The 26073-nt window shown below is 38.5% G+C and overlaps 1 protein-coding gene across 1 annotated transcript in view; it reads left to right on the top strand.

Annotated features, from left to right (window-relative positions):
• LOC139941952 (gamma-aminobutyric acid type B receptor subunit 2-like) overlaps positions 1–20578 on the top strand; it is a 28181-nt gene extending 7603 nt beyond the window's left edge. Inside the window, exons 4-16 of the mRNA XM_071938599.1 lie at positions 792–893; positions 2189–2254; positions 4161–4352; positions 5095–5325; positions 7013–7076; positions 7809–7898; positions 8378–8534; positions 14402–14534; positions 15083–15190; positions 16182–16307; positions 17486–17631; positions 18568–18760; positions 19146–20578. Coding sequence (XP_071794700.1) covers positions 792–893; positions 2189–2254; positions 4161–4352; positions 5095–5325; positions 7013–7076; positions 7809–7898; positions 8378–8534; positions 14402–14534; positions 15083–15190; positions 16182–16307; positions 17486–17631; positions 18568–18760; positions 19146–19346 — 1809 coding nt within the window. The 3' untranslated portion in view covers positions 19347–20578. The remainder of the gene's footprint in view (positions 1–791; positions 894–2188; positions 2255–4160; positions 4353–5094; positions 5326–7012; positions 7077–7808; positions 7899–8377; positions 8535–14401; positions 14535–15082; positions 15191–16181; positions 16308–17485; positions 17632–18567; positions 18761–19145) is intronic.
• Positions 20579–26073: the final 5495 nt, after the last annotated feature.

Genomic DNA, 26073 nt, shown 5'->3' with positions numbered 1-26073 from the left:
CAACCGTGAAGATTTCTTCCTCCATGCACCAACAGAGCAGCAGAAAGAGCAAACAGATAATGTGTATTTGATTTTGTGAAGTGCGTTACTCCTTTTTAATACGAACTTTTCGAAGTGAAATTGGCCATGTTTTGCCTCAACTGATTAAGAAAACATATAATATTAAAAAGATAAATAATACTATATGTTTTCTTAATCAGTTGAGGCAAAACGTGGCCCATTTCACTTCATCAAATTCACATTTTAAGCAATTTTGACCTTCACTAATCAAATGAGTTAATTTGGTCGTAGAGATCACTTAATTTCGCAAGAGCAAACATTTTGTCAGCCTTTAAATAGTTTACAGTCAGTAGAAATTCATTGAAAAGTGTTGTAAATTTCCGTTGGTAGGGGTTGGTGTATAGTTGGTATCTTTCATCGCCTTAACTCTCTAGCACCTCGGTTCAAATCACATTTGGGCATGTTTATTTAGTCCCTGACCGGCTGCGTGGAATTTCTCTTGCATATTTCTCCAAGGTTTTCCTCCCACAAAACACAACAATCCTTTCTTGTATCCTTTATTGTTGGGTTATCGGCTATTACAGTGATTGAACAGGCTTTTCTGAGGTCCCTGGCTTCACAACCTGATTAAATCAAAAATACAGTAACAAAACAATCTATTACATGTAGAATCGTAATTAACGGCACTACCGCGGAGTCAGTTCTTGAATTGGTCCCAACACTTGGACTAGCTTGCTCTAGTCAACATCAGGAGACGAGTTTGACATTGGTATTGTTTTAAAATCTTTCAGCTCATCCGAATGCTTCAAAGGGAAGCATCAACAAGCAACTTTTCTCTCGTCATCTCAGAAACTATCCGTGATGATCCGATGGAGGCCTTACAGCATATAAAGGTTAAAAAAGCTTTTAGTGTTCCACCTGCGGTACTCAGTACTAATGTCAGACCTTGAAATGCACTTCTTGTATCGCAAATCATTTCGGTTTGTAACATATTTTGATGTCCTCCACAATATATCCTCTTGCATTAAATTATTTCCGGCGATTTCTTTGTTGGTATTAAAATATTTTATTAAACAATAATTGACTTGTGATGTTTAAGATAAATTAAAGACACTGGACACTATTGATTTTTGTCAAAGACTTGTCTTCTCAGTTGGTGTATCTCAGCATACGCATAGAACAACCTACCTGTGAAAATTTGAGCTCAATTGGTCGTCAAAGTTGCGAGAAAATAATGAAAGAAAAAACACCCTTGTTTAATTACACAAAGTTGTGTGCTTCCGGATGCTTGATTTCGAGTGAGACCTCAAGATCTAATTCTGAAGTCTCGAAACCAAATTGGTGGAAAATTACTTATTTCTCGAAAACTACGTTACTTCAGAGGGAGCCGTTTTTCACAATGTTTTATACTACCAAACAGCTCTCCACTAGTGTCCACTGCCTTTAAACAATGACATCATATATAATTGACTTGTGATTTTTAAGGCACATTAAAGAGCATTGGTACAGAATAAAACAAGAAAGAGAAAGATTATGATGTCCATACTAAAACAAATCTACCTGAAAACCTGATATTTATTAAGGACAATCTGTTTTACATGCTTGAAATAATGTCATCATTGCTATTAATTTGTCCCTATTTTCCCCATATATTTTCTCCTGACTCACACAAAATGTTCACAGTTTTTGTATTTGGTGAAACAGTTTATTATTTGATGAAAAGTCTTAGTGAAGAAACGTGAACACACTCTGCGATCGTTGTGTTTGAAAACTCATCGATACTTGGGGTTCGAATCCCAAGCCGTGACACTTGTATCCTTAAGCAAGACACTAAACCATTGCTTCGTCCTTCGGATGGGACGTAAAGCCGTTGGTCTCATGTGCTGTGAAACGCATGTAAAAGAACCCAGTGCACTTATCGAAAATACAAAGGGTTCGCCCCGGTGTTCCTGGCTGTGGCTGCTAAATGCGCCGCAGCACCTTGTAAACCATTACAAGTGCTACATAAATTGTGTCTTAAAATTCATCACTGCAAAACCTGTCTGAAAGTTTGTATTCACTCACATAAGATTTCGATGTTATTATGTCATTGTACGATGCTGGTGCTTTTCGCAACCGATGTTTACACTTTTCTGAAAACAAAATGTTTTATTTATATTTGTCTATCTTTTGTCATTATCCTTTTTAGAACAAAGAGGCTCGAATTATAGTTGCTTCATTCTTCGAAGACAAAGTTCGTAAAGTCTTCTGCAGCGTAAGTGTAGATTTCGAAGTCGACTTATCAGGAAGTATACCTGCGGATGTTTTTTTGTTGTTGTTGCGGGTATCTGGTTGTCTTGCATCTTTGTTTGACAAACAAAAGCACAACATGGGAATTGGTTTTGTGACACTTAAACAGATTTGTAAAAATAGTATATGTGGAAAATAGACGGGGTAGGCCTCAAAAGGGGAGGATAAATGACATCATCGCCAACAGCATATTCTACCTGGAACACCGAAGAGCGAAAGATAAGAAAGAATGGAGAGTGAAAATTCGTGGAGCCAGCATCCTGCGGAAAATGGTGCAAGATTGATTGATTCTACGCCAGCAGATCATATCAGAACTAAATTATTTACACATTTTCTCTAACCACTTTTATCCAAAATTGTCCTCTCAACCCCCCTTCAGTCATTATGTTTATGCATGAAACAGTTAACAGCCTACTTATAGATTCCGCGAAGGACAAGTGAAAACACAATACACTCACAGTATTTTTTATTTTGCTATTTTGTCACCAACTCGTATCTTTAGTTGTTTTAAGATTTTATATAAGATTTCTCCACTCGACCTCACTTTTATCATTATTCGTATGATTGCCTAAAACAGTTAAAGGCAGTGAACATGATTGGTAATTACTCAAAACAATTATTTGCATTAAATCTTACTTGACGACGAGTAATGGGGAGAGGCTGATAGTATAAAACCTTTTAAAAAACGGCTCCCTCTGAAGTAATGTAGTTTCAGAGAAAGAAGTTATTTTCCACGAATTTAATTTGATTTCGAGTGCTTTGAATGTCAGCATCTTGTGTTTGGTAGGAGTTTATTCAAACTTAACTCTCTTGAAATTCCACCAACATGACTGGTTAGAACTCATAGTAATTCTAATTTTAATAGTAAAAAGAGAAGGACACACGAAGGAAACATTGAATGATGACAAACAAAGGAAGATTGTACTAGAACTGAAATATATAATGAGAACACACACATAAGGCGGAGTAAAAGCAAGAAAAAAAACCTTATAATGATGACAAATAATGGAAGATGAATTCTTACATCCTACCAAAATTAAACTTTACCAATATCATTATAAAGGAACATCATCAATGACATCTTTGCAATTTTCGGAACGAAGAACACAAATTCATGGCCACGAAGATAGAAATGAATTCACACTAATAATAATACAACATTATTGATATAGCGCAATGTAATTTAAACATAACGCAATTTCCTTCACTTCTTTAATCTAAATTCTTGACATTTCAATTGGAACTACAATTTTCAACCTCATCTTAAAGTTTATAATATAATAAAAACATCGCTTTTTAATTTGTACATTTTCTCTTTTTCTGCTTTATTAAATAACGTTAGTCTTTAAAGGCAGTGGACCCTATTGGTAATTACTCAAAATAATGATTAGCATACAACCTTTCTTGGTGACAAGTAATGGGGAGAGGTTGGTGGTATAAAACATTGTGAGAAACAGCTCCCTCTGAAGTGCTATAGTTTTGGAGAAAGAAGTAATTTTCCACGAATTTGATTTCGAGACCTCAAGTTTAGAATTTGAGGCCTCGAAACAAAACATCTAAAAGCATACAACTTCGTTTGACAAGGGTGTTTTTTTTTCTTTAATTATTATCTCGCAACTTCGACCACCGATTGAGCTCAAATTTTCACAGCTTTGTTATTTTTTGCATATATTGAGATACACCAACTGTGAATAGTAGTATTTGACAATTACCAAAGTGTCCGCTGTCTTTAACGGCATGTATGTTTAGTAGAATCTTTCTTGAATATGAGATGACAACGCAATACGCACTACAATTAATTTAACCGTTTCCCCCACCATATTTTATCTGAATTTGTTTATGATTTTAAATTTACAATTTCTCTCCTCAAGGCCTTTCAACTGGGGATGTATGGAGCCGATTACGTGTGGATGATACCGGGTTACTTTGCAGACGACTGGCAGTCAGTAAAACAAGATGGTGTCAGTTGCTCAGCCGAAGACCTTAAGATGGCTTCAGAGGGGTACTTTGGCTTCACACCGGCCTTGCATGCCATCGGTAAAGATAAAGGGCGATGCGGAAAGGTAGTTTTAGGTGTTTTAATACTATTAAGAATAATTTGTGTACGGTGTTGTTTGTCATGTATGTATTTATATATATATAATGAGTATGGTAGATGGCCTTATTTAGCTTTCGATCCAAACTGGACCGTCTTCAGAGGCATAAACAAGAACAAACAAACACACACACGTTCATAGAAAAAAAAGCGAGGAATGGGGTTAAGGGGGATTCAGAAAAAAAGCGGGAAGGTTATTTCTGTATATATATATTTTATATTTGTTGGTTTGGTTATTGCTGAAAAAAAAACACCGACAGAATGAGTTATCGTTTTGTTTGTTTCGGGTTCTTTATGATGACAATAATTTCATGTGGAATAAATGAAAATAATGAATGTAAATTGTTCCACTATTCTGCTGTTAAGAACCGAACATTAAAAATGTAAAATGAAAATTAAAAGTAATTATCGCAACTCGTTCATGGTTTATTTTTGTGGACACTTAGTAACTGCACGTTGAACAAACGGAGAAGCACATTGTGTTACCCCGTTCCTTGCATCTCATTTCTTTGACAGGTTTGTTATTGTATGCGTATGTTGAGAAAACGCCAACTGAGAAGACTGGTCTTTGACAATTACCAATAGTGTTTAGTGTATTAGTGGCCAATCATCATACAGGCCCGTGAACATCTTTAAAAAATAAATACTGAATTCAGTTTACGGTGTTTTTTGTTTGCTGTTTCTTGTTCTTTTATCTTTCTTTTTATTAGACACCGGAAGAGTTCCGCAGTGAAATGTCGAAAGTCTTAGGTTACAATGTAACTCTAAATGATCCGGACCTGACTTCCTCCGCGTACGACGGCGTGTGGGCCCTGGCACTGGCATTGCAGGATGCAGAACACGCTCTAAATCGTAGTCTCGTTTCCTTCCGTTATGGCGACGAAGAGTTCGCCAAGGTTGTCGGAGAGATGATTCTCAAGCAGGAATTTGCTGGAATGAAGGTAAACTGAGTAAGAATCCTGAGGGGGGGGGGGGGGGTGGACTTTGGCTTCCGTTGTCGGAAATGTATGTTTCGGTATACGATAACTGTTTTGTACTAAGTCCTCTCCATCCACTAAAAAGCGGTATAGAAAGTCTTGGTGTGGCATGGGATTGGGATCATGTTCCCTTCCCCTGGAGATTATGTTCCCATACGGCGAACTATGCACCAACTTCTTCTGGTGCCCCTTTTGGAATATTCCTTATCCAGCCCGTGTTAGTTTCCTGGGGGGGGGGGGGGGGGTAGGGGACACAGAATCTCCGGTGGTGGGGGCAGACGTCTCCGGGCTCCAGGACAACGGCTGACTTCCTTCCTTTGGACAGTTTTTTTTCAAAGCTATAGTCTCCCCTATTCCAAAATCCACTCAGCGGCAGTATATTTTAAAAGAAAAAAGAAAAGAAAAAAAACCTACAGTCCCAAAGGACAACAATTCTATACAGCAATGACATAATGGTTTTACACTGTGTAAGGGTGTCGAAACTTCCTCATGATATGTCTCAAAACATGTATTATAGTTATGAAGATGTTACATTTTGCTCAGCCACTCTTGGTCACCATGGGAATTTTGTTATAAACGAATAAGCCATAATAAAGGAACGAACGAACGAATGAATGAATGAAAGACAAATTTAATTCTGATAAAATGTCCTAAATCCAAGCAATTAATGGGAATCTGAGGGCAAATAAAAAGGTAATGTATCCAGTTTGAATAGCCACGGTTTTCCGAAGCATGCATTCTTATAAACTACGTACCATACAAATCTAGAAACCTATAGCAGCTCTTTCACAAGGGCATGATTCATACATAAAAACTACCCTTATTTATTGTCAGATTCGAAAAAAAAAGAGAAAATAGAGAAAAAAACATTGCTCCGTGTTCTGCCAAAAACTAAAAGATGAACCTATGGACAAGCAGATTTTTAGAAACTCAACTCTACCTGTGCTCGAATTGACGTTAATTGCATCAAATGTTCGCAACAATTGCTTTTAAATATAGGTTTTCTCGGTCAATTTCGGAAAATGAGCAGCCAATTTAACCACTATTTCGCGCAAAATCGAATGCTACTCAAAAGGGTAATTCGATTTCGTTGTGGGATTAGTCAAATGTAATGTTGCGTCATTCGAAGTAACAAAATTTTAACAATTCATCAAAGCAGCATTCAAATTCGCAGACGTTTCTTGAGGCGTGTGTGTCACGAAAAAGAATGACGCCCCGCTAAATTGAACAGAGTGCTAAACGAATTTGACTCGACCCAAAACGAAATTGAATGGCCGCATTCTGAATTTGAAACGCAGTAACAACTGGAGAGGCAAAACAGCTTTAATTCGAACGCATGAAAATGAAATTGACTGCTCATGTGCCGAATTTGACCGAGAAAACCTATAGATTGGATAATAATAGCTCGTGTTTGAAACACGGTCTTATTGTTTGCAATACAATATGAAGCGGAAACAAGATCAATCCTTCCTACGCAGAGTAAAAAAAAAACATTACAGCCTTGGTCTGGACGTTTCTAAAAGAAGGACAACTGAAGGTAAATTAATTGGTAAAATCTTGAACACTCAGCTCTCTCAAGAACCATCGCCGTCGGCGAAAATGTCATTTCAGAGGAAAATAACATTCCATTTGTTTACTTTTATCGTTGTAGGGAGCAATCAAATTTGCGGAGACTGGACATGTGTTTGCGAATTCACTGATTAAACAAAATGTCGGTGAGTATTATGATTTTTTTTTTTTACATCCTATTAAAAACATTGTTCCTCCTTTTTGTGCGTTGTATACTATAATGTCGTTTCCTCTATGATCTGCTTCGTCTTAAGAGCTACACAACTAATAACTTGTTTTAAAACTTTTGTTGACCTCCCGGATCAACCGGAAGTGTGAGTATATCTCAAGAACTACACAACCGCTTTTCAAACTTTTCTCCGTTAAAGATTTCTTTGTCATAGGAATATATGCCTTAGGTAACCGTGGGCGACCCCGTGTTGACTTTTACTTCCGGGTTAACCGGAAGTTGGGCCTTATCTCAAGAAGTACACAGCCGATTTGGGAACTTTCTTTCAGTTTTAGACTCCTTTTGGGCATAGGAGATTAGCCTTGGGTAATCATGACCCTGAGTAGACATTTGCTTCCGGATCAACTGGAGTGGGACCATTATCTCAAGAACAAAACAACCGATGTTAAAACCCCTTTTCAGTTACAGACCCATTGGACATTGGAGATCAGCCTTAGGTCACCGCGACCCATATTGACCTTTTACTTACAGGTCAACCGGAAGTGGGACCATATCTCAAGAACTAAACAACACATTTTCAAACTTGATTAAAAAATTCACGTTGAACACAGCCACTTGATGTACATTGTCTCTGTTTCATGATTCATGTATTATGAATTGTCTTCCAAATTCTTACAAGTTAATACCATTTTAAACCCATTACTAAAAGGTGGTAAAGAGATACTCGTGGGAACCATGGATACCCATACCAAGATCATTGTATGGACTGTTCCAACAGAAAGCTTATGGTACTACAGTGGTGAGTTTATGATCATGAAATAAAAAATGTTTGAAAGACACTGGACACTTGGGTAATGTCAAAGGCCAGTACTTCCACTAATTCGATGTAATAGGCCTAGTAATGTATGCATAATAACAAATCTTTTAAAATTTTGACTCAATTGGTCATCAAAGTTGCAAAAATAATAATGAAAGAAAAGACACCCTTGTTGCACAATGTGTGTGCTTTCAGATGCCTAATAAAGTATTTTAGTGAGAAATTACACCTTTCCCAAGAACTACGCTACTCATGAGGGAGCCGTTTCTCAAAATGTTTTATACTATCAACAGCACCCCATTATTACTGGGGTAGAATCTCGGGGGGGGTAGCAGAATCTCCTGCCACAATGGCCATATTAATGTTGATACATTTTAAAGGAATGAAATTACTCAGTTTCAGTTAAGTTCACTTAAATATGTCACGTGTTTTTTGTTTGGTGGTCGTCTTGTGCGTTGAAGGGAGTAAACCGCCCTATGACTCTGACATCACAGTGACCATCGACGTCCTTCAAGCCACGCCCATTTCTGTCATGGCTACAGTATCTACACTGGCTGGACTGGGTATCATTCTGGCTAGTCTATTCCTGGGCTTTAACGTATGGTATCGTAAACACAAGTAAGTCACCATGGATATATGTGTTTCTCTTTGCTCAAGCCTTAAGCACCCTATTGGTGGAAAAGTGCGGTTTTTTAAAGTTTTTTTTTTATAGATATAACCAAAACAAACAAAAACAATATAACATTTTATATGTGCAACGATTCAGTCATTTATATGCACCAAAACTTAGCATGGATACCGGTATGTCCGGTGTCAGATGCAATTGTGTCCGCCATGCAAAACTGTCCGCTCCGGACACTTTTGCATATGCAATCGTGCCCGCGGCTATGCAAAAGCCGTCCGGCGGACATGTACATGACTGTACATGTATGTGCGCGCGTAAGCGAGCGTGCATGCACCGAACCTACGTATATGCAGCACGATGCACCTTAAGCTTGTAAAAGAAAATGGCGAACGTGTTCCGTCGACCAAGTGCGTTTAATTTACTGCAAGGACGGTTTTGCACAGGGCGGACACAACTGCATAGGCAAATGTGTCCGGGCGGACACAATAATAATAATAACTAGACTTAAGTTTTATCATAACAAAAACAAGGTGTTCGGTTTCCGGGAGTACAAAAGTAAAAGCCTGGTGTAAAAAATAAATATTGCACTTTGCTTTGTTCTCAAGATTTGCAATAAAATAATGATCAAAAATTGTCAAAACAACATGCGGACCTAATATTGAGTTCAAGAAGTTAGTATCATGACTAACAATACACAAAGTTTCACCTCAGTCAAAATTTTGGTTTGGCAGACACACAGCTTTGAAAAGTGCACCTTTAAAGCAATACCACGTGACACATGATGACGTCATCAAGCTAAGACTCCACAGATATGTTGCTAATAGGAAGGAAATTATGTTTGCCAATTTTGAAACAATTGTCAGAAACTCTGACACAGACATCTAGTAAAAGTGTATTTTTAGATGTTTTTAATTTGCCGCTAGGAGGGCGCACTAAATTTTGGTGACGGCATCGGTGTTATTTATTTTTAAACCAGACCTTTGTATTATTTGATTGTAAACCATCAAAAGATGTACACTTCAACCTACACGGGGAAGCCATTAAATAACACCTTTTTAAAGCATTTAACAGTCACTTCCGGTTTAGACAGATCAAAAGGTCAAGAAAAGGTCACCAACATATCCATTTTTGTTCCATATCCAAGTTCGTAAAGGCCTTTCATATAATGTATAGATTGTCAAAGTAGCTTATGTGGTTGAGGAAATATGAACTCGGTTTCCGGGAGTAAAAGCCTGGTGTAAACAAAACAAATATTGCACCCTGCTTTTTTCTAAAGATTTGTTGAAACGCCTTAAAAAAAAGAATAACAACGAAGCTTTATTGAAAAAGTGACACGTAGGATCATTTTGTTTTTAACTTGTTCAGTATTGTCATAAATCATACAATAATTATTATTGTTGATTTCCTTTCTATCATCTTCGCTGCAGATCTCAAAACGACCCGAAGAGTTACTCACAAGAATAGTAAAAAAATTACATTTTTCAATGCGATTTGATTTTGTATTACTTTGATAGTTCACAACTTCACACTAGCCATGCCTTTACGTTTACATTATCAAGTTGTATTCCCTAAAGACTTTGATAGACCTACTTATCAATTATTATCGGTTGATGAAACATTGATGTTTATAGTATTAGTAAATATATACACGTTATGATTATTGTTTAAAAATTAGTATGCTTAGCCCGGTTTTGGGTTCCAGTATTTTCTTATTTTATGTAAATAACATTATATGCGTTAAAGGAACACGTTGCCTTGGATCGGACGAGTTGGTCTATAAAAAGCGTTTGTAACCGTTTGTTATAAAATACATAATGGTTGGAAAGATGTTGTAAAAGTAGAATAAAATGGTCCACACAAATTTGCCTCGAAATTGCGTGGTTTTCCTTTTACTTTGCGAACTAACACGGTCGGCCTATTTTGGGAGTCATAAAAAAAACAGGATCTTTGGAAAAGCTGAAAATAAAAACCATGTCGAAATATACCATTGTTATTCAAAAGAGACGTATTGTAGTCACTTTGGTTGGGGAGTGAGGAAACTAGTAAAACACGCACATAAACCACAGTGCTGGCTGGGACATAATTTTATGCACCTGACAAATCTATGCATCGATATTCTTTAGGTTTTGTTTGTTTGAATAGATTCACATGGTTCGTGATTATAAGGGGGTTGGTTGTGGCGACAACAACCTTTTTATCCTTTTGACAACCATCATATTATATAATGTAACTTCACGGCTGATGGTTGCACTTTGGTATTGTCACTTTTCAACTCGGCTCTGGTACGTGCTGTCTGGTACCTTCCATACATACATTTTGTTGTGAAGATTTTAATTGTGTAAAGGCTTATAGTTTGATGAATAATATGACGAAAACAATTTTTTGATTTATTGTCTCATTCTTCTCACGTAGCTATTTAGTAGGGTCAAAACGTGAGGCCAGTAACACTTTGCAAGTACATGTACACCATGTAATGTTAGTTGGACGCAGTTTGCTAACAGCCATTAACCTTTTTTTTAATAAAATCAGTACATTAATAATTGTGCTTGTTACATAAAATAAAATTGAAGATGATGCCTGAATTGACTAATACAATCGGAGTTGGACGAGGTGTAGACTTGATTCAAGTCTTAGATTGTGGTTATTCTTCTGCATCCCAGGCACGAAAAACGCCCCCACATTATTAGCGATCACGCGGGCCCTAACTCGCAATCTCAATACACACACGTTGCAACGTGTGCAGGCTGTGTATAAGTAAACTTCTTTATTAGTTACTGTAAGTCGACTTGGTGAGATAAATTATGTCAGTAAGTCGACTTACCATTTTATCTAAGTCGACTGGTGAGATAAATTATGTTGTTAAGTCAATTGATTGTTTTGAATAAGTCGACTTAGCAAAATAATATGTCGGTAAGTAACTGATTCCACGAAATAAGTCGTCTTGATGAGATAACGTATGTCGGTAACTCGATATGTCGGATGGCACTCCTGGAGCTCCGTAGATGACCTTTTGCCAGTCAAAACTTATCAAAGGAAAATCACGCCATGTGCACGCACATGGCACTGGCGTATGATGTGCAAACAAGTCTGAACAAGCTATAGTCGCGAGGGGTATGCTGCCTTAGGCATAAACATTTAGCCCAAGAAAACATACAAATGCTTACTTTTGAACCGTAAAACAGGGTCAAAATGGGATCATGTCTGCGAGGCGTTTAGGGAGTTTTTAATGACGATTCCGATGATGTATTGGTTGCAAGAATCCCTTATGCAGATCAGAAGCTATGATTTTGTTTCAATAAGGCCTACGTGTAAAATGTTTATGCATATACCAATGGGGGAATTTCGTAGTTCTTTATACATGAGTTTTTGATTTTTCAACCGGAAGACAAGGTCAAAATGGGGTCATGTCTGTGAGGCGTTTACGGTGTTTCTAATTACCTTTCCGATGATGTATCGATTGTAAGAATCCATCATGTGGATCAAAAGTTATGATTTTTTGAAATAATAAATTTTGAATTTTCATAACTCAAGAATGGATGACGTCATCATGACGTAACTCACACGGTTTCTTCTCCTAATAAATCGCTAACAATGTGTGAAGTTTCAAGTTCATACAAGTTTGGAAAAGGTGCTTTTGTTAGCGGACAAGGGACGCTGAGAAGAAGAAGAAGAAGTAGCATGTAGAACTAGACATTAAGAGTTTGTGAACAAACACTAGGTGTTCGGTTTCCGAGAGTAAAAGCCTGGTGTAAAAAACATATATTGCACCTTGCTTTGTTCTCAAGATTTGTAATAAATGATCAAAATTACAAAAAAAATTCAAAACAACATGGTACCGTCATCATGACGTTATTTCGAGTTCAAGAAGTTCATGTCCTTGACTAACAATACACCAAGTTTTACCTCAGTCGAACTTTTGGTGAAGCAGACACACATCTTTGAAAAGTGCACCTTAAAAGCAATACCACGTGACACATGATGACGTCATCAAGCTAAGACTCCACAGATATGTTGCTATTATGAAGGAGATTACAATGTATGTATACCATTTTGAAACAATTGACAAAAACTCTTACACAAACATCTAGTAAAAGTGTATTTTTAGATGTTTTTAATCTGCTGCTAGAGGGCGCACTTATTTTTGGTGACGTAATCGGTATTTTTTTTTCAAACCAGACCTTTGCCCGACTTGTGTTATGTGATTGACCTTTTGATCTGTCTAAACCGGAAGTGACTGTAAAAAAGCTTTGAAAACGCGTTATTTAAAGCTTTTAGGTTGAAATGTACACCTTTTGATGGTTTACAATCACTTCATACAAGTCTGGCAAAGGTCTGGTTTAAAAAAATTATACCGATGACGTCACCAAAAATTAGTGCGCAAGAAAAGGTCACCAACATATCCATTGTTGTGAAGTTTGTAAAGCACTTTAATATACTGTATAGATTGTCAAAATAGCTTATGTGGTTGAGCAAATATGAACTTGTGAAATATTGACGACCGTAGAAGAGACTAACAAAAAGTAAGGAACACGTACGTTTTAAATGCCTTCAACGAAGACTATTGTACGCGAAGCTTTTCGCGCTCTGTGGGTGATCACTGGAGCGTGACTCTGCTACACGGCTAGTTCAATACATGTGGTGTAGACCTACGTGTTTAATGTGTATGCACATACCAATGGGGGATTTACGTAGTTCTGAATTTTGAAATTTTCATGTGCGAAGTTTCAAGTTCATACGATCTTTGGAAAGATGTTTCTGTTGGGGACAAGGGACGTACAGAAGAAGAAGAAGAAGAAGAAGAAGAAGAAGAAGAAGAAAAAGAAGAAGAAGAAGTATCAACAAAAATAAATAAAAAACAAAAAAACAAAAATAAGAGGTGTTCCGGGCTGTTGGCCCGAACACCTACAAAGAAAAAAAAAACGAACAAAAATAACAGGTGTTCCGGGCTGTTGGCCCAAACACCTAAAAAAAAAAAAAAAAGAACAATAACAAAAGGTGTTCGGAGCTGTGCTCCGCTCCCAACACCTAATAATAACCAATTCTTATATAGCGCATTTCACAACAACCGTACCAATGCACTTTACATTAGTGCCCTGGTCATGGGGCCAATAACATCCCTTTTAATGTTTCTCAGCTCCCTTAGGAGTATACAACCTGGGCAACAGTTTATATCGCTCCAAAGGCTTTTTCATTCACAATATCAACCTCTACCCTCGCAGGTACCCATTTATAACCCTGGGTGAAGAGAAGCAATTATAGTAAAGTATCTTGCTGATGGACATTATTACATTATGCAGCAGCGTCCGGGCGGACACGATTGCATAAGCAAAACCGTCCGGCGAACATTATTGCATGCAATAATTTCATCCGGATAGTATTGCATAGATGACATAAATGCATGCGACACCGGCATTTTATGTTAATATATAACTTAAAGGCAGTGGACACTATTGGTTATTACTCAAAATAATTATTAGCATAAAACCTTACTTGGTAGCGAGTAATTGGGAGGGGTTGGTAATATAAAACATTGTGAGAAACGGCTCCCTCTGAAGTGGAGTAGTTTTCGAGGAAGAAGTAATTTTCCACGAATTTGGTTTGGAGACCTCAAGTTTAGAATTTGAGGTCTCCAAATCAACCATCTAAACGCACACAACTTCGTGTGACAAGGGTGTTTTTGTCTTTCATAGTTATCTCGCAACTCCGATTTTCACAGGTTTGTTATTTTATGCATTATGTTGAGGTACACCAAGTGAGAAGACTGGTGTTTGACATTTACCAATAGCAGTGTCCATTGGCTTTAACGTGTATATCTGTTAACGTTTACAAGTTGTGATTCTTGTCTAATTGATATATACAGACACGTGAAGATGTCGAGCCCCAAACTGAACAACATAATTGCATTCGGTATAATGGTGGCGTACGTGAGTGTCATACTACTGGGTATAGATAGATCGATGGTCAGTAGAGATGCATTACTCCGAGTCTGCAAGGTGGGTATTCATGAACAAAGTATTCATGAAATTTGTTTTACTTTTCCGAAATGCGTTCAAAACAAAGAGAATGACAATGTATGGGTCAACTGTATTTTGAATTTGTCCCTAGTGGTTTTTTTTTTTCGAAATCACACTGAGTAAAAAAGCAAAAAAAAAGGTTCAGATCAAAGTTATGTGTAAATGAAAAGAAGAATTGTAAAAGGCAGCACTCTAATGAGTAGACCAGTTATAATTCGTATGAATTATTCGGAGCTAACCATAAGACATATTTAAAGGCACATCCATGTACGCCCTCCCTTGATTGATTCAGTGAACAATATTGGTCTGTTAGTTGATTTCAAAAGTTGACAGGGAATTAATGATGGCAATCCGCAATATTTGTATTATCCTTTTAAGGTGGGAGTTTTTGTCATGAAAACTAAGCTGGTGTTGCATATCATTTTACTTGTTTGCTGTGTTGACTGACAACACAAATGCTTCACATGATCAGGCTGAAACTGTGGAAATAAATATATATTTTCTTTGTATTTGTTTGTGTTTTTTAGGTTCGCTCGTGGCTCATTCCTATAGCCTTTACTTTGGCCTTCGGTGGAATGTTTAGCAAGACGTGGAGGGTGTATAGCATCGTCATCGCAAACAAAACAAAGAGAAAGGTCGGTATAATCATAAAAGTTATATTCATGACACGTAATAATAATTGTTATTAGTTATAATATCGAGGTCTCATATAGCGCACGTCTCAACCTAACAAGGTACTCGAGGCGCTTATACAAACTTCCAGAAATAAATGTATTGAATTGTTGAATTCTGAAATTCAATTATGTGGCACCTTATCAAGTTTCAAAATGTGCTACGGCGCATACATCAGCCACACCCAGGAACACCGGGGCGAACCCTTTCTTTTTTCGAAAAGTGCACTGGGTTCGTTTACGTATACTAGGATAAGGACTTTGTTGTTTGTAATGGCTGTCAGGCCCATCCTGTTTCAAGGGAACACTTTGAACATCTTAGACGCAGTCGCAATGGTTTGCGGTAACGCCATAATGTGTGCCTTATTGTCAGATAGATTTGGTTATTTAGAGAATCACCGTGAAGTTAACAATATTTCTCTGAATACTGTAGTAATTACGGCCGATTTTATACTATCCGCCCGATTTTATACTATCCGCCTATGTAGTTCAACATGAGGACAGTTCTTTATAGAACTGAAAAGTATCCCGAATTCCGAAAATTATACGCTGCGCTATGAAGCAAAACAGTTCCCCAAAGAACAAAATCGACCTGCATTTAGGCACACACATTTTTACTGCAGAAAAAAATTAAATATACATTTGTACCTCACCATACACTGCTACAAATTCCATACAGTAAATGTGTTAATAAGGGAACACAGCGCCCCCACTTGATACTGCAAGAAGAACCTTACGCAAACACTTGCACAGAAATTAGCTAGACTGGTCCCCGAACTTTTTAAGCAAGGATAAAAACGCGCACTGGTCATTCCTTAATGTAATAATAGTTATACGCCACAACGTGTGGTGTTCAGTTAATTTGAAGTTTCATATAGCTTCAATGTTAATGTTTTACCTCGTTGTTTCCTTTGATATACTAATTAAAAACTGCACTGATTATCTTTTTTGTAAGGTGATACGGGACAGTTTTCTCTTCGGTATTATCGGTGTGATGTTGTTGCTGGATTTTCTAATCCTTATTCCGTGGCAGGTCATTGATCCTATTCACATCGAAGACAAAACACAACCCGTTCCTCAGGTAACACATCAATATTGGACGAGTAATTGGATTATTTCCTAATTAAACCAACCATGATTTCTAATACGCCGCTCAAGTTCAGAAATCATGCTGCAATATCCCAAAATGCAGAAAGATGTTAGCAATTTTCTCGCCCGTCCAACCGTAATGCTTTATCGGTTGTGAGTTACACCATGGAGGAAGGAATAGAAGGAGCTCGAACTACCCGCAAAATCGCAGGGTAACAAAAGAATACCCTGACAATGCCGCTGTCTGACCAGTGGAAAAAGATAGGACACCTCCAGCTGGACGGCCGATTAACGAGCAGGATTAGATCTCTTTGTACATAACGTGCGGTACCGCTGCTCTGCACCGTTGCCTTCGTGTAAAGTTGAATAATTGGAGACCAGAATTGTGAATAATACACGTTTTCATTTACCGTTTGTGGTGTTTCACTGAAACATCATGGCATATTTTTTCACTTTTTTGTGACTTTCCGGTCACTAGCGGTGGTTCAAAATTGGGTATTAGCACACGAGGGTGGTTGGTATTCAATTGTGTTTTTCGATTTGGTGAGCACAAGTGTACACAAATTTTATCAGGTCTCAAAAAAGTTGTTTTTCTGTATTATATCCATACGACATACGACGCCATGGTTGAGTGAAAAACCAAGTGCGCACGCGCAAACTCACATACGCCAGGTCGCTCATTGTCTGTATAAGGTATGTCGGTGATTACGAGGTGTTGTTAAACGACCGCGGTACCGCAGGTTCGACTTTTGAAGTCCCTTCGTTCGAGCTCCTTCAATTCCTTCCTCCATGGTTAGATTTTCAATTCAGTTGGGGTGTGGTAAAATGTGTGATTGATTCACTGAAATTGTCGTGTTGTACATGTATCGTCTTTCTCAAATGGGCGCAACCAACCAAGCGTGTCTAGAATACCCTCTATACACGTGTACTTGTATTGCATCTCCATGCAAACTTCATGCCCTAACATGTAGCGTCCTCCGTCTTTCGATTGGGACGGTAAGGCCATGGAGTTTTCCTCCATAAGGCACAAGTTGTTATTGTACCTCATCTTAACTTTCGTGCGGAGTCAATTCATGTTCACAAAACCAGTTCGTGGGTTCACAAAACTTTTCGTGCACATAAAAAAAAACAATCATCCGATCGAAATTATTTTGCTTATTCGGTTTTTAGACTGAGATGGACTTGGCCAACTTTGAAAAGCGTCAGCTTCTCTACGTTAACTGCACGTCAACAAATAACACTATCTGGGTGGCGGCACTGCTCATCTACAAGACATTTGTTGTGATGTTCGGAGTCTTTCTTGTTTGGGCTACAAGGTAATATTTTTTAACATGGTAATAGGGTAGATCCAGGGTAAGAAAGTCCCTGCAGTGGGTTTCACAAAGAGTTAGGACTAGTCTTATCTCGAGTTAGGACAAGTAACTTGGACTTAGGACTAGCCATGCGGTTTTTTTTTTTTATATCTCCTGGGACTAGTCCTTAGTTGGGACTAGTCCTAACTCTTTGTGAAATCGACCACCTGTTTCACTTTCATTGTAGAAGAGACTTCCTTACTCTAACAAATAATACTCTGAATAATATTGGAGGAACTATGAGTTTGCCGATAACTATTGGTATGTCTTTACCCTTAAAGCCATTAGACCCTTTCGGTAAACAGTATTGTCCAAGGCCCACACTTCGTGTATCACAACTTCTATATAAAAATAACAAACCTGTGAAAATTTAGGCTCAACCGGTCATGGGATTCTGGAGAAAATAACGGGAAAACCCACCCTTGTATCCGCACGTTATTTGTAAATCTGTGAACTTTTTTTTTATTGTTTTCTGTACCGAAAGGGTCCAATGGCTTAGTGCATTGTACAATTTAGATATTATGTTTTAGTCAAATTAATCAGCTCGGTTCTGGCAAACATGGGTCACAAACCATATTTTCAGTTTGGCATTAGGGGCTGGCAGCTAAAATACAAGTCTAGGTGACGAGGTCTTTAAAATGGCCAGATTATTTCCCAGCCTCGCCACCACGTTTTGTTACGCAACGTTACATTACGTGTTGTTAACTTTACATTACGTTGTGAGACAGTGATGTTTGGGACCAAGACTACTAAGATACAGGCATGTCCGCGTTAAGAGTGTTACAAGCGGAATGTAGCAGACTAATACGAGCCTCCCCTCGCCCTTAATGCCGCATGTCTTACAACAATCTCGCTCCCATGATCGTTATTGACAATAGTCATTTCAATTTTGTGATCTAGAAATATCAACGTGCCTGGTCTGAATGACAGTTATTACGTAGGTCTGTCAATCTACAACACCGTCATCTGCTGTGTCGTTGCTGTGCCGTTATCGTTCCTTGCGGTGTCCTCCACCGGCGTGACCTTTGCCCTTGTTTCCGGTTTCCTGCTCCTTTGCATCACGGCTTCGCTCTGTTTGTTGTTCTTTCCGAAGGTACGTTGCCGAACGAATCTCAGAAAAACATGGCATCATTATGAATAAAAAGGTCCATGCAAATACTGACGAAACTGTCGAGTATAACGAGAAGATAACTATAAACATTTTTGTGTTGGTTTTCAGTCGATTATTGGCCATATGTTGTAAGGTTTGCAAAATAACTTGTTTACAAAAACTTTAAACGCTTCAGAGTTCCAAATCGCTTTGAAAATAAAGCCCAATCAATTTTCTCTTGTGGTATAACATTAAATCACTTTAAACATTCACTTTAAACATAACTTTAGGTTAAATGATGTGGAAGCTAAAAATAATATGTGCCACTAGTTTTTCTACGTACTTTTTTAGTTTATACATATACATTTCATGTGATTTTCTTTCCTAGGTGAACACAGTCTATCGAAAGCATGCAGTTGATGACGTCAGTGGGATAAGGTTTGGGGCATCAGCACCAGGTGTAATACCAGGCGCCACAGCACGTGATCGGGAAACGGTTCCCTCTTCCAGTCAAACCACCAACACTAAGGGGGCAGACGTGTCGCCCCTCAAGGGATGCACGAGTGGTATTAACACCGTAGCAATCTAAATTTGAAAATTCTTTAAAGACACTGGACACTATTGGTAATTGTCAAAGACCAGTTTTAACAATTGGTACGTCTCAACATAAATTTGCATAAAATAACAAACCTGTGAAAATGTGAGCTCAATTGATCGTCGAAGTTGCGAGATAATAATGGAAGAAAAAACACCCTTGTCACAAGAAGTTGTGTGCTTTCAGATGCTTCTTTTCGGGACCTCCACCATCTTATTATGAGGTCCAGAACTAACATTTGCGGAAATTACTTTTTATCTCGAACACTACGTTACTTCAAAGGGAGCCGTTTCTCACAATCGTTTATACTATCAACCTCTCCCATTACTCTTCACCAAGTAAGGTTTTATGCTAATAATTATTTTGAGTAATTACCAATAGTGTCCACTGCCTTTAAACAGCAACAGAAAAATAAGAGTTCAACTAAAAACGGGATATGTTATGTGGTTCAGTGGAAGGCGTGGTTCGCTTGGAGTCGTATAGTGAGTTGCACATATGGGGTAGTTCGTGTTTTGTGTTATTTGCTATGTTAGGACCTTAAAGGCACTAGGGTCGATTTCACAAAGAGTTAGGACTAGTCCTAACTTAGGACTAGTCCTAGGAGATATACAAAGTGCATGGATAGTCCTAAGTTAGGACGAGTAACTAGTCCTAACTCGAGATAAGACTAGTCCTAACTCTTTGTGAAATCCACCCCTGGACACGTTTGGTAATTGTGAAGGTCGAGTTTTCTCAACTGGTGTCGAAATTTGTGCTCAATTGGTCATCGAAATTGCAAGAGAGTTATGAAGAAAAACACCCTTGTTGCACATCTTTGAGTACTTTCAGATGCATAATACAATGCTTTAATTGAGCTGATGTATTTTGTTTATTTGAGTGAGAAGTTTACTACTTTCTCAAAAACTGTGTTACTTCAGAGGGAGACGTTTCTCGCAATGTATTGGTACCATAAACAGCTTTCTATTGCTTCTAAGTTGTTATGCTAATAATTATTTTGAGTAATAAGTGTCAACTGTCCAATGCCTTTAATTTGTAGCAATCGAAATGGTGTTGTAACTGAACATGTTAAAACCCTGTTACATGCCATAATGTAGTGACAACCAAAAGAAAGCAATGTGTGTGAGATATTATTTGCTTTCCAATGTGTTTTTGATAAACTGTAGTGAACATTATAACACTTGCAATAATAAGTTCACTAGTAATACATATAAATGCAAGTCTACTCGTGTGTGTTTGCCAATAATATTGACCATTGAAGGTTTCTTGGCTAAACTTACACCCCCCCCCCCCAACCTGAAGGTCTGGCCAGGAAGAATATCTGCTTGTTTATATTTTTTGATTTATTAACAAGGCTCGACATACAAAGTAGTAGGCCTAAGCCCCCGTAAAGGTAACAATAAAACAACTTGTTCCGGGGCTTCTCACACTCGACACACGAAGAAGAAGGACAAAGCAAGAAAACGCCCTCTCTGGCGAACAGGTTTTCCCGATCGACCGAAATGGGAAACCGGGGATGCGTTTTGGCGGTCGTAACCAGTAAATTTTTCGGTCACTAGCCAGTGGTTAACCGAAGACAAGTTCAACCGAAACAGTTATCGGTTTTGTCCGCCAAAACGCACCCCATGTGTTGCCTGAACATGACGCCACACTTCGAGGCTCGTGAATCACGCCGGAGACCGGTGTCAGATGCAATGTTGTGTCCGCCAAGCAAAACTGTCCGCTCCGGACACTTTTGCATAATTTTTGCAATCGTGTCCGGTGCTATGCAAAAACCATCCGGCGGACATGTACATGACTGTACATGTATGTGCGCGCGTAAGCGAGCGTGCATGCACTGAACCTACGAGTGTGCAGCATGAATGTTCACGTATTTTATGACTGCAGCGAATACCCAACGGCCGAACATTTCCCATGTCATTCATGACATGCACTTAGCTTGTAAAAAAAAATGGCGAACGTGTTCCGTCGACCAAGCGTTTAATTTACTTCAAGGATGGTTTTGCACGGGGGCGGACACAACTGCATATGCAAATGTGTCCGGGCGGACACAATTGCATTGTCAGCAGCGTCCGGGCGGACACGATTGCATATGCAAAACCGTCCGGCGGACATTATTGCATATGCAATAATGTAGTCCGGATAGTATTGAATAGAGGACATAATTACATGCGACACCGGCCTCCAGCCGGTGTGTTCATGCACCTTTGAACTGCATTCATTTGTATAGGTTGCGTTCGTTTAGCTCCCCTGGGTCTACCCCGGTGTGTGGCGTGTTTTTTTTCCAGGACAAACGTGTGCAGATAATTACCACGTTCGTCCTGGGGAAAAAAACGCCACACACCGGGGTTGACCCAGGGAAGCTAAACGAACGCACCCATAAAGACAGGGGCCCCGTCTATCAGCAGTGCTCCACGCTGAGTCTTGCTAGCGCCCCCTACGTGTAGATTGAGTTGCCGCGATATTTGCTACCAGGGAAGGGAACATGTGTTTAAACTGAGCATAAATTAAATCAACTTCGCCTTCGTTTTAAGAAGTCGTTCTCAGTTTCAACGATTAGGTTTGGCAGCCTACAGTATCAAATCCACGTTCCAAAGTTGACAACACATTATTCCTCATTCGTGGGCCCCAGATAGATACAATCCGTTATCGTGTTCAAAGAATCATAGCAACCAACTGCAGCTTCACCCGGTGCCGTGAATAACAGGACACAGTTTGTTGTAAGTGTTATGAAAAGCAATATCAACAAGTTTCGGTTGGCCGAACACAGGTAATATAAATGTATGTGGTCTTTTGAAATTCCGTTGCCTTGTTTGAAGTTTTGGTTCACTGCGTAGCTGTAGGGGCTACCTTTACACCAAACAATTGAAATTGATGCGTCTGAAACAAATACGTCGCCACTGCGCTCTCTCGCTACAAAATACGATAGACTTATATGGGAATTGAGGCATTGTATGGTGAGGTATAAATGTATAAATGGTTTTTACACCATGTTACACCCTGTTCTCCAGGATTGAGTTGGAATAATATTTCAAGAGAAGTCTTTTACCATTTCCCTTTGTAAACCCTGTAAGTTATTTGTAAATCTGTGAACTTTTGTTCTCTTCCGAAAGTGTATAATGGCTTTAAATGGTTTACTCTGCGTTTGAAAATAATGAAGTTCGATGTTGACGAAAAATTACTAAAACAGTCAAATGAATTGCCCAGAAGTATACCTACCGATTTGTTCAGAATAAGTTGGCACTAATGTTTAGGTAAATCATAATAATGTTTTAGAGCGCCTTTCTTTTGTTTTGAGACTTCCATTTAATAATTCGAAGGGCCTTCCAATAGAGGCGCAAGTTGTCAGCAAGGTTTTGTTTCGGGAGCTTCTGCTCAAAGGGATGCAGTTTCCTATACGAATAGCCTTCTATTCCGTCTTCTATAGGCAGTTTCCAGCGATAGTTAAAACTAGGGCAGGTCGAATCAACTCATGGGAATGTTGCATTCGGAACCATAATAACCTTACTCCACTTCTAGTTTAATGTAAAGAGAAAATAACAAAGACGTAGTAAATATTCCTGGATGTTCCCAGTCGTACGGAAGGCCCTTTGTGAAATCGATGTTTTTCCTGTTACCAATTCCCCCCTACTCTTTCGCAGTGGTTTTTCTTTTGTTGTTTGTAAAAAAAAAAAAACATGTCTGCCTCGATCGACGTTGCCACCTCTTTAGTTCGCCACTTATTTTAGAATGAGGTTTTATTTACCAAAATGTAGTATTGAAATCCAGTCGGTAATTATTAAGCGCGGTGTAGTTATACGGGGACGGTACACACACCCTCGTTGAGTCAGTCGCAATAGACCGATCCATTAAAGGAACACGTTGCCTTGGATCGGTCGAGTTGGTCTGTAAAACAGCGTTTATAAACGTTTTTTATAAAATGCATAATGGTTGGAAAGATGTTTTAAAAGTAGAATACAATGATCCACACAAATTTGCCTCGAAATTGCGTGCTTTTCGTTTTACTGTGCGAATTAACACGGTCGGCCATTTATGGGAGTAAAAAATTGTTCTCCCATAAATGGCCGACCGTGTTAGTCGACGAGGGTGACCGTGCAATTTTGAGGCATGTGTGTGTGTGTGGATCATAGATCATACGCCTCTCTTAATATTTATGCATGAGGTACGTCACACTGCTAACTCAAAACGAGGCGATGGGCGCAGCCACTGGAAGTGATGGGGCCTCTTTTAAAACTTATGCATGACGTCATAATTCTTACCCAAAATGAGGCTATGGGCGCAAGTCCCCCATCACTTGCAGTGGCTGCGCCCATCGCCTCGTTTTGGGTTAGCATTGTGACGTACCTCATGCATAAGTATTAAGTGGGGCGTACGACCGTTGCATGAGTGTATAATCGCACTGTGACTGTTGCATGAATGAAAGAATGTGTGTTTGTAACAGGCAGCGCTAATGACTTGTCATCAAGACGCTGCTGTGCAAACAACGTGTAAATTTACTAATATCTATGTTTCAAAATAAAACTTAAAGTATAATGGACCCTATATAAAAGGGACGTTCTTCAAAGGCAAGAACCTCAAAGTTAAACGATTGCAGAAACTTCTTTTAACTGTTTTTGTTATTGTTTATATTTGATTTTGGGGGTTGAACAAATCAAATCAAATGTAGAAGAATCAAATCAGATATTTGAACTAAAATGGAGCCGAAACCATTGCTAAGAAACGTGTATAAAATCATGTTATACAAACAATGCAAGTGCTTTTATTGAAAGGAATTGGCCTACACGACCTATTTTTGGATGGTGCCATGGATGCAAATTAAATTACCATAACGTAAACATTTCTTTATTCTTGTGTAAGAACTGAATGCTTTCCACTTTATACAATTTAATTTTTCTGTATTGTAATTTTGTCTCAGTGTTCGTCTTCTTATTTCATCTGTTTACATATCTCTGTTTTATCTATAGACTGCCCAAGCGCCACGAGTAACAGAAATAATAAATACAAATAATTATAATAAGATATGTAGTGCGCACGTATCTACCCTGCTGGGTGTTTATTTATTTATTTATTTTATTTTAAATCTTCGAACATAATTCTTTGTTGGCAGGGGCCGTCCAGGGTAAGGCAAAAGTTTTAAAAACTTTCATCAAAGCGATGTGCCCTCCTAGACCCATCCAACAAAAAAAAACATACATGAAAAAAAGCATGAATTTAAACATTTTAGATAATAACATATAAAAGTACAAAACGCCACATTAAATTAAAATCATTAAACACCGAGCTGGCACAAACATTATGGCAAGATAATGACAATAGACCAAAACTGAACGCTGGTGGATAAAACAAAATATCACCCATAAAATTATTAAGAAACAAACCAAGCAAAGTATATACATGCACAACAAATATGGGACGAATGTTAAAATAGAGCGACATTTTAAGAACAAAAACACTGTATAGCAGCTGTGGAAGATTGGCAATAACAGATTAACCCTAAGAAGTAAAAAGGTCACGTAAATTACATTTGAAAACTTTAAAAGACTCAAGACTGGGTGCCCAATGCCTTTTTTAAATGTGCGCTCTTTAAAGCACTATATAATATAGTATAATATAGTACTATATAAACTGCGCCAATAAAGTATCTCAACACTTACAAATGGTCAGATTTATCGGAACCTAAAATAGTATACAAAAAAATAATTATTCATTTTTATTCACCTTTAATTTCTGCACATGTTGACACCTATTGTGTTGCGCTACGATGTTGTTTGGTGGTTTTATGGGCACTTGAGTGGCTTAAGGTCGAATTTCAAAAGTTGCAAAAGCCCCTATTCACCCCAATTCCAGAAGGGAACTCTCGTAAGCATCACACACAGACAAAATCAAGACAGAAGACACACACTCGTTTTGTTTATTTGACCATGAAATTTATTGCCGTATCTTTAACTCTAAAACTGCTGATATACTGTCCTCCATTCTTGGTGTGTCCCCCATCAATGTCCTGAACGGCAAGGAGTCGTCTTCTCATACTCCCAATGAGACCTCTGATCTGTCCCTGGTCATTCCCTTGCCATTTCCTGATCAGGATGCGTCGCAATCCCTCAAGAGTGGCGTCAGGCTAGATGGACTTGTTCACCTTCTTCTTCGCAGAATTCACCATCGGACGGCTACTCCTTGGCAGGTCGTCCACATTTCCCTGTGTTTGGTAGCGATTCCACCATTTACTGACCGTCGCTGATAACGTTCCAACTTGATGAGCTGCAGCTCGAATCGACATACCGGCTTCTATCAAACCAACGATCCGTCCTCTTTCCTGTTTGGTCAGTTGAGCCATCTTTCCTGTTATCTTGAAACACCTTTCTCTGTCTTACCGTATCGGGGAATCTGGCTCTTAACCCATATGATGTATGCCTCCCATCTTTGGCCCCTTTGCTTGGTTACTGACAATTATTGCTGATGTTCATCGCAACCGATTTATCCAAAACGCGACAAACAAATCATTTATAAAGGGCGGGCAAAAGAAACGCTGATCTTACTCGTCACAATACAACGATTTAGCTTGAATAGGGGCTTTTGCAACTTTTGAAATTCGACCTTAAGCCACTCAAGTGTCCATAAATCCACCAAACAACATCGTAGCGCAACACAAGATGTGTCAAAATGTGCAGAAATTAACGGTGACTCGAAATGAATAATTATTTTTTGGCATACTATTTCAGGTTCC

Source organism: Asterias amurensis, chromosome 9 (genome assembly GCF_032118995.1).
Source record: "Asterias amurensis chromosome 9, ASM3211899v1".
Lineage (NCBI taxonomy): Eukaryota > Metazoa > Echinodermata > Asteroidea > Forcipulatida > Asteriidae > Asterias > Asterias amurensis.
The sequence above is the reverse complement of the archived record's forward strand: the minus strand, read 5'-3'. Positions and strand labels throughout refer to the sequence as shown.